The sequence below is a fragment of the Populus euphratica genome, unplaced genomic scaffold, assembly GCF_000495115.2.
Source record: "Populus euphratica unplaced genomic scaffold, PopEup_1.0 scaffold1005.1, whole genome shotgun sequence".
Classification (NCBI taxonomy): Eukaryota; Viridiplantae; Streptophyta; class Magnoliopsida; order Malpighiales; family Salicaceae; genus Populus; species Populus euphratica.
Window position 1 is genome coordinate 45,716 of NW_011500869.1, and position 10,102 is coordinate 55,817.

At 30.3% G+C, this 10,102-nt stretch overlaps 1 protein-coding gene across 1 annotated transcript; it reads right to left on the reverse strand.

Moving 5' to 3' along the window:
• Nucleotides 1-8,428: 8,428 nt before the first annotated feature.
• Nucleotides 8,429-9,320, reverse strand: LOC105116660 (wound-responsive protein GWIN3-like). The gene has a single exon (XM_011014101.1). It carries the CDS (start codon nt 9,228-9,230, stop codon nt 8,622-8,624), a length of 609 nt encoding a protein of 202 aa, XP_011012403.1. The 5' UTR covers nt 9,231-9,320; the 3' UTR covers nt 8,429-8,621.
• Between the last annotated feature and the right edge of the window lie 782 nt (nt 9,321-10,102).

Genomic DNA, 10,102 nt, shown 5'->3' on the forward strand with positions numbered 1-10,102 from the left:
TTAATGTTGAAGGAAAATTCCTTCAAAAATGTTAATACCAATTTGTTGATACCATCAACTATCTTCCATTGGATTACTAATTAAACCTCTTCTTTCCAAAACCTAAAAATATGCAAATCTTTTTTTGTATATGATGAAAAATCCTAAATTTATTTTGAGCATCTTTTTAAAGAAAATTTTAAACACTTTTGGCATTGTTTAACAAAATATATTGCATTAAGTTTGACAAGTTTATAAAATTCCAATGAATTTTGACTTATCTTTAAAAAATATTTTAAATTTTTTTTGGCAAGAACATATTATTTACTTTTAATATAAGGATAAAAAAAAACCATTAGGGGTTATTATCCAAAATATTATTTGGGATGATAATATTATTTACATTTAATGAAGGAAAAAAAAACCTAAAAGGGGTTAATATTTCAAATATTATTAGGGATAATAATTTTACTACTCACTTTAATATAAGGATAAGACACTTGTATGAAGTTAATATCCCAAATATTATTATGAATAATGAAACTCATTTACTTCTAATATAAAGATAAAATTCAAAAAGAATTTTATCTAAAATATTATTAGCAATGATGCGACAACAAAAAACATAATTTTATTTTTCCCTTGAAAGAAGCCTCAACAATAATTGAGGATATTATACCTTGCCATACCAAGCTCTTGACTTAAAAAATTAGAATTTGTTTATCATAGCATACCGTCATAATAAGTCAATAGAGATAGACTTCATTAGACAATAGCAAACAAATAAAAAAAAATGCACTTTGTCACAGCTAAGATGTATTAGAAGTGTTAATATCTTTTATTTATACAACCAGTCTCTTATTTAAAATCTTTTAAAATAAACTAGTTAAGTTTTTTAGTAGCTATAATATTAGATGATGACTTACTGAATAAGCCAAAGACCATTCCCAAAGGCACTGCCTGAGAATTGTCACCTTAACATCGCTCTCATGAGAAGGATACAATAATTATAGTAATCAAATCTAATAAAAATCTAATATTTTTCAGCAATCAAGTTCATGGCATTAATCAATGCTGCTAAAATGCAAGCAATAATCATATATTTGTCAACCCAAGACACAAAAAATATAAACCTATTTCTTGAGTCAATGTAAAACATCGAGCCAAAAAATAATCATGCTCGTAATAGAATCGAATCCAAAACCAATCCAAATTATATTCCAAAATGTAAATGCATTACTGTTTCAAAACATTAGTCAGGCTACATCATAAGAGCTTACGCGATCAAAGGAACCAACGATGTCAAGGTCAAAGATGACGAAGCAGGTGAGCTTGAGATGGTTTATTTCTTGTGTTTGGTAATGATAATTAGGCAGTAGATGGTAACAATATTTTTCTCGACTGATGACTTGAATACTACTGACTAGTTATTTGTTGATAAATAAACCATAATTTAGAGGTGAGCCGTCTCCTGACTCGGTCTGCAAAACAAGACCAACGGATCAAACCACTAATCTACTTAAGTAATTATAAATTTGAATTTTTTTTATCTAAAACAGTACAAAAAATAATATAGATTTATACAAGTTTTAAGCTTAAATTTTTTTTATTTTAAGAGATATATTAAAAAATAATATAAAATTATTTTTATATTTTAGATAACATCTTAACCTTTTGGATTGAAATGCTCTTTTGATGGCATTATGCTCACTAAAATCATTGTAGCGGCAGCATCCCCTTCCACGGCAGCAACAGCCCCTTCCACGCTATCAGCAGCAGCTTGTAGTAGACGTCTCCAACAGCAGCAACTTCTTTCAAGCCATTAACCTCATCACCACCATATTACCACCCCTAGATTCCGACCTTCACAAAAAGATCAGCTTTCACCTACCAACCCATGTTTTGAATCTGTGAAGATATACGTTGAAAGATTTCCTTGCTAGCTTCAGTATCAATCCCTAAGAAGATCCTTCATTAAATTTGGAGAGGTTAAGGACTAGTTCATTTCTCGCAAAAGGAACCGAGTGGGAGAAGGTTTATGTACATCAAAATATGTCGATTTTAATAAATTTTAGATATTGGTTAAAATTGATTAATCGACCAATCACACTTGAGAAATAAAAAATTAGTTGTAACTCATATTCTTTATTTCGAACCTATTTTTGTCAGATACCCTTTCCTATCTTTGGCATGAACGGCCTCAGAAAATGCAGTTGCTGCGAAGGCAAAGAGAAGGAAGGAGAACCTAGAAATTTAGTGATCTCCATATTTTTGAATATTAGTGTTGTAACCCAATTTTGGATTCACTAAGATTTTCTCAAATGTTATTTTATTTTATTATTTATAAAAAAATAAAAAAAAAGAAGTTTAAAATATATTTTCTCGAGTCAACCGCCTCTTTCGATCAAAACCGAGTCCATCGAGTCAATACGAGTTAAACCATGTCGACCGGGATAAAAAAAAATAAGTTTTGGGCCGTTTTGAGTCAAAACCGTCATTTTCGGTCAAAATCAAGTCCACCAGGTCAATACGGGTTAAACCATGTCGACCGGGATAAAAATTGTGTTTCGGGCCATTTTGGGTCAAAACCGTCATTTTTGGTCAAAACCAAGTCAACTAGGTTAATACTAGTCCCACCATGTTGACTGGGATGAAAAATGAGTTTCAGGCCTTTTCGGGTCAAAACCGAGTCCACTAGGTCAATACGGGTCCCACCATGTCGACTAGGATAAAAAATGAGTTTGAGGCTATTTTTTGTCAAAACTGTTATTTTTAGTCAAAAAACCCAGTCCACCGAGTTGATACCTGTATAAAGATTTTTTTATGTTCCAATATAATTTTTGGTAATTAAAATTCATTTTTAGCGGTTGAAAAGCTTTTTCTAATACTGATTTGAGTTTTTAATTTTACCCCTATAAATAAATATTATTATTATATATAATAAAACAAAAAAAATAATACAATTTTATCACAGTAGACGGAGGATTTTTGCCGATGGTAGGCGGTGCCGCTGTACATTGAAAATTTTGTAGAACCTGTGATTCCATGTTCCCCTCTTCATTGGCTATAAATAGCCAATGAAACTAAGCCAAAAATGAAAGGAGGAAAAAAGAAAAGAAAAGAAGAGAAATCTGAATCCGAGCGCTTACTATTTGTGTTTACTATTTGTTACTATTCATATGTTTTTCTACTTTTTCTTCATGCAAGTAAAATATTGATTTAAAAAAATAATTTGAAATATACCAAAAATATCCTAACTGTTAGATCTAATAGTGTTTAAATTCGAGCCTTTGATTTAATAGGATACAATAGGGTTTACCACACTAGATTAAAACCTCAATCCATCTCAGCCCTTAAAATAATCTCCCCTTCGATCCTGTTGCGCCACGTCATTAGGTGTACCAAACACTCGGTACATCGCGCCACACCTGATCAAAACTCCGTCCATTCAGACCATCCAATCAACTTGCACATCAAGCCAATCACAGCCGCAGGATTAGTTCATCCAAGATCCAACGGTTTACAAACTTCAGCTTCACTGGTGCACCATGCACGCGTTTGCACTGTAGCAAATCTCAAAGTGTCTTTCTCCTCTCGCCGACGATCTCTCTCTCTCATCCAATCTCCCATTTCTGACCGTGTGAAGCTTTCGAACCACCACATAAAGGTTTCTAGGCTCCTATAAAGTAGAACTCCAGTCGTGTTCAGCGTTTTCGCCTCCCTATCTAGCTAGAAAAAGTCCGCAATTTTCGTCATCCACCGAAGCTTCAAACTGACGATTCTCCCTTGTCAACAATCAACGGTCGTTGAGACCACTGCCATCAGAATCCTCGCCCTCAAATCTACCAGAATCAACCATTTTTTGGCTGGAAGCTCGTCGGGAAATTTTGCCGCTTCCAATAGTAACCGCGCGTGAGGCATACGCGCTACCAATGGTATTTTCATAAAATTCCAAAAAATCCAAGGGTATTTCAATCTTTTACCAATATAGTGGCACTCAGGTAAGTTTTTGTGATTTTTCATAGTATTTTTGATATTTTTATATATAAATACTTGTAAAGTTTTTTGCATGTAAAAAAAACCAAAAAACCAAAAATAAAAATAAACGGAATAACAACGCGGGTTCAACACCCATCTTATCATGTCATTATTTGTGGGTCCAAAGCTCGATTCTCAAGTATGGTTATACCTATTTCTCAACAATATCAAAATAATTGTGTTTTATAAATAAATATTGTTTGTCGACACGTCTCTTTTATTTACAGAAAAGGACCAATGTCAAAAATTTAAATACTAAATATAGATTACGTGCATTATTATTTCTTTTGGTAAATTAGACGTAACTCTCCTTTTTAGGGATAAACATTGATATTTTAGACAAAGTCTCCTAGTTTTAAGGATTGATGTCATTTTTAACGTGTCTCCTATTTTAGGGACCGATATTAACCATCTTAGAAAATTTGCAAATAAGCTCAAAATATAATAACATTTGAATTAAATAAAAAACACACAACTAAGGGTAACCTTTCTCTGAAAGGATGTTTTAAGGGTGGTATCTACCTTCTCTTAATCATAACTAACCTAGTACCTGAATCTCTAGGACTAGTATCTAATTTTGAATTTTTAGTTTCCTCAAATTACTAGATGGCAACTTCAATAAAATTTTTATTTTTCCCAACCAATGAATAAAAAACATTATTATTTTTATTAAACAAACAAAAAAAAGTTATCACAAATATTGTGTCTTGTTGATCTTGTGTTGAAACACCGCATGAAGAGCATATATTTATATGGAGCAAGCATTTAGATTATTTATTACAATTAATTAAAATATTCCACAAAAATATAAATTATAGTGTTTTACTCGTGCCGACCTTCGACAAAACTACAAATTGTAGTCCTTTAGCAAAGAGTTGTCGTGTAGGCTTTGAGCTCTTTACAAATTGTAGTCCTTTAGCAAAGAGTTGTCGTGTAGGTTTTGAGCTCTTGCCTCTTCCAAACTTGATTTATCCCACAACAGTGTTTTACTCGTGCTGAATAGAAATTACAGTCATATGGCAAGGAGTTGTCGTATAGATTTTTAGCTCTTATCGCTGGCACCACTTGCTTAAAATGTTATAATTGATCTGATCATTGAACTTAAACAATTTAAATTTATTAAATAAAATTAAATAAACTATATTCTTTTGAAAGGACAATTGTTATAATCATTAATCGTGTAATAATTGGTGAGCTTGACAACTCGAAAATAAACGAAATAGTCTATTCTATAAATAACTTCAATTAAAGCTACTAATTAAACCTTCCAAATAAAATTCAAGTTGTGAAGCTTGGAATCGGTCATTTAAAATGAGATTAGATGTCCTAGTATCTAATGAAGATTTTTTTATAAATTGTCAAAAAATTTATTGTTTTGGTAGAAGTTTAGTGATCTTCATTGTTAAGATCAGTATTAGTTATCACAATATTTTATCTTCTAGTTCATGTGTTGAAAGAGTGCAAACATTTGGATTCCTCGTTACAATAATTAAACGTGCACCAGTTGTTCGACAAAACTACAAATTATAGTCCTGCGGCAAAGAGTTGTCGTTTAGGTTTAGAGCTTTTGGACCACTTTATTTACTCGTGCTTAATAGTTTATAAGATTCCATCAATTAAAATATTTCCTCATGTCATTTTCCAAGAAAATAATAAATATTTCTCAACTTATTTTATTTTAGGATAGGTATTGCTATATTCACTACAAAAACATAAAAGCTAATTGTTTTCTTAAACAAAATAGATCAAAACACAAAACATGAAAAACATGTAGATACTCAAACTTGAACTCGACAGTATGAAAATCAAATTAGACCAAATTTTAAGCAATAAAATGAAAGATGTTACTCGCAATTAAGCATAAATTAAGAATTAATTGTTATTTTGCTTTAATTATTAATAAAACATCACAATTTGTTTTGTTAAAAATGAGTTTCGGTTCAAAATTAAAAATCCTAAAATTAAAATGCATAAAAACATGTTACTAATTCATAAAAACCCTAAATTATTTACAAATAATGATACGAACTTGTAGAAACCAAAATTGAATCAAAATGAGATCTAAAACTAGCATCCAAGACAATGTTCTTCCAATGAACATGAAGAACATGAACTAAGATTGCCTAGAAAACCTAACATACACCGTCAATAATGCATATTATCATAACCAAATATACTTGAATAAAATAAAACTAATAAAAACAACAAATCATCAAAATCATGCAAAAGATTCCAAGTTTCAAAGCTATCAACTTAAAACAGCCTATATATTCATGCAATTTAGATTTAAAATGTCTTTCTAAACCTTTAACAAGAACCAAACAAAACTCAAAAATATAAAAACCTACATCAACCTACAGAGAAAAAAATTCATAAACTTCATGCCATATTTGGAAAATTTCAAATCAAACTAAAGTGTACTCTTTACATATTAATACAATAATAATCATGTTAATACACTTAAACCATTGCATTTAAATAATAAAAAAAATCCAATAATTACATGGTAGCGGAACAACACGTCATCTAAGCTAAACCCTACAAATTAGGGTTTTACTTTGGGATTTAATAAACTTCAATTTAATCCCTATTCTTCCAGTTTCTTTTAATTTCACTTGTAATTGCATCATAAACACTTCATTTCATGCAATATCACCCTTGCCAAACTTAATTTCTAGCCCCAAATTTGAGTGTCTTTTACAATTTGGTCCTTGGTTTTTGATTCATTTCATTAGACTAATAGATCATCATAAATCCTTTAATTATATTCATTTTGACCCCTGATTTCACCAATTTCAAACTTGAAAAGTCTTGTGTGTCTTACAAGTTGGTCTTTCGTTTTTAATTTGTTCAATTAGGTCTCTAATTGTCTATTAGACTTTAAAATTTATGCAATTAAGCACCTGATTTAACTAATTTAACTTTAAAAAATTAAAATTTAGCCCCTAACTTTTATTTCTTCTATTTAAAGCCTAAATTAACTTCAAAATGTTAATTTTCTTGCAATTAAACCCTCATTAAATTTAATTAAAACTTTTCAAAAAAAACTCAATTGAGTCCTTAAACATCCAAACTTGAATTTTCCTCCTTAAATTGAATTTTCTTTATTCATAGAGAGACCTCATTAGTAAAAGATATGCTATTAATTCCAATTTTAATCTTCCTCAAATAGTCTTTTGGCAATTTCTGGGGTATTTTGGTATTTTTTTCAACTAATATGAATTTTTTTATTTTCTTACAACATTGCTTTCAATTTTTTATATTTTTTTATATTTTTTTTAATTTTTAATTTTTTGTTTAGGTGAGCCCCTAAAAATAAGTAATAACATTAGGTTCAAGCTTTAAGTTGAACCTTCACCTTCAACTTGAAAGTGTGTATTATAAGATATTACACATTATAGCCTTATATATATATATATATATAAAGGTTTATTACTCTTATGTTGTCATATATATAAATAGAAAAAATTGCTAATTAACTGATTAAGCCTTCTATTATTCTAAACCACAGCAAAAAATCTTTAATATGGATAGGGCTTGATACGTGTTTGACAAATAGTTGTGATTGTAAATTAAAATCAATAGGCAAATCAAACTTTATAAGTTATATCTATGAATAAATGTATAGACACGTAGATTCCATGAGATTTCTTCCATAAACATAATGAATTGCCCATTACAAGTATTATTAAAAAAATGTAGGACACTAGTTTGAGTATGTCAACATTGAAAATTGTCAATTAAAAAAAATTTAAAAATTTGGCCCGACCTGAATCTAGTTTATGTATGTAAAAATATGTTGATTTAAAAAAAAAAATTAATATTAATATAAATTTAGTAATTGACCAATCACACATAAAAAATAAAAAATTTGTGGCAGCCTTTATTTTTAATTAATATCAAACCTTTTTTTTTTCATATACCTTTCCTATATGCGGATTGCAATAAAATTGAAAGAATTTTATATTGAAATTAACCAAGTCCAATATATACATAGGACCTAAAAACCCACTAAATAAACAAGAAAAAAAATAATATTTAAATAAAAAAATTAAGTTTTTAAATCTCACCTAATAATTTAAATTTTCAGATTGGGATGATTTTTTGATATTGTATTAAAATCTGAAAGTTTTCAGGTTGAGATGATTTTTTGATATTGTATTAAAATCTTAAACTTTCAGGTTGAGATGATTTTTTGATATTGTATTAAAATTTTATTGATCAAGCGGTCACCAATTCAAATCTCATTACTCTTATTTTATTTAATAAAAATTAAGTATAAAAAATTATGAGGTTATACAAGTTTAAATCACGTAGAATTTTCAATTGACTGCAAGAACCTGCTGATTTTCTAGTGACAATATCAAGCAACCAACGAAGAGAGTGTGTGTACATGGAGACTACATGAAAATTAAGGAAAAGCCAAAGCTAAAAAGCTTCTTATTTATTCAAGTTTTATTTATGCCCACCACATGATAGTAGGCAGTCGAGATCCCTCATACAGGATTGCATTAGATAATAGTTCTGGTTCAAACATGATAATAGGCAATCGACTTCCCTCAATATCATTCTGACACCATTTTATTCTCGATTTTTGGTGCTCTCTATTCATCTGGTTCAAACATAACAAGAAGAGGGCCGGCACCAGGAACCAAGTTATTGTCACCGTTGACGCCAACTGGGACGCATGAGCATTCACAGAAGGTTTCGGACAATGGACAAAAAGAAAGCTGATAAAAACTATTATCACCTTCAAACTTGGTGATCTTAAACCGATTCAATCTATCAACACCTCCAGTGGTCACAATGTATCCTTTCAGTGTTGTACTGAATCGGATTTTCCACATGGGTGTCACGCCTCCCTTTAAGCACATGGCACTCGGCCCTGCAAAGTTCACATTTAGATGAGTTCCTTCGCGGATGACACTATCGGTGGATTGTATAACTGGTGAAAATGTTATTGGGAGGCTCTCGTTCAATGTGGAAAGTATAACATCTGAATTGCATAAGACCTGGCTATTGATAGTGACTGCAAGAGTTGTTGTATTGTCAGTCGAGGGGGCTACGATTAAATAACGAGCACCAGCTTGCACCTCATGACCGAAGACATCGAGCACTGCTGCAGGATCTTTGGCATGAACTGCCTCTGGAAATGAAGTTCCTATGAAGGCAAAGAGAAGGAAAGAGAGCCCTAGAACTTTAGTGATCTTCATATTAGTTGAATATGAGTATTAGTTATCTCAATATTGTGTCTTGTTGATCTTGTGTTGAAACAACGCATGGAGAGCATATATTTATATGGAGCAAGCATTTGAATTATTTGTTAGAATTAATTAAAAAATTCCTCAAAAATATAAAGTGTAGTGTTTTACTCGTGCTGATTTCCGACAAAACTAGAAATTATAGTCCTGTGGCGACGAGTTGTCGTATAGGTTTTGAGCTCTTGCCGCTTGCACCACTTGCTTACTTGATTCATCCCACAAAAGTGTTTTACTCGTGCTTAATAGGTTATAATTGATCTGATCAATGAACTGAAAATTTTAAATATCTTAAATTTAAATAAATAAACTGTACTTTTTTGTAATAATTTGTGAACTTGACAACTCAAAAATAAACACCATGTATAAAATTGAATAAAACCCACACAAATAGTCTGCTCTTCGAATAACTTCAATTAAAACTACTAATTCAAACTTCAAAATCAAATTTAAGTTGTCATGCCAGAAGCAGTCATTTAAAATGAGCTTACAAGTACAAGTATTCTAAAAAAAGCTTTGGTCCTTTCTTTGCACTAGACATTTTGGAAGACTTGATTAATCAATAATGTAGGTTAATTTGTTTCACTAACTGAATTTTTTTTAGTTTTAATCCTAAATTTATTTTTATATCAAAATCTATTTTGATTAAATTGTAATTATTAAGTTATAATAGTTGATGTTGGAAATTTCATTATGATTTGGTGAATGATTCTCATTACACTTATGCCTTTGCTTTCGTTGTATCCGGTAAGATTTGAAATTCACATTGTTGTGTTTATTTTGAATGTTTTTTTTGTTCTTGAGTTTTTTGGATTTTAGTTTGTTTT

Bases quoted from the DNA above. Each gene is read 5' to 3' on its own strand.
- LOC105116660 (XM_011014101.1), bottom strand. From the start codon at position 9,230: ATGAAGATCACTAAAGTTCTAGGGCTCTCTTTCCTTCTCTTTGCCTTC.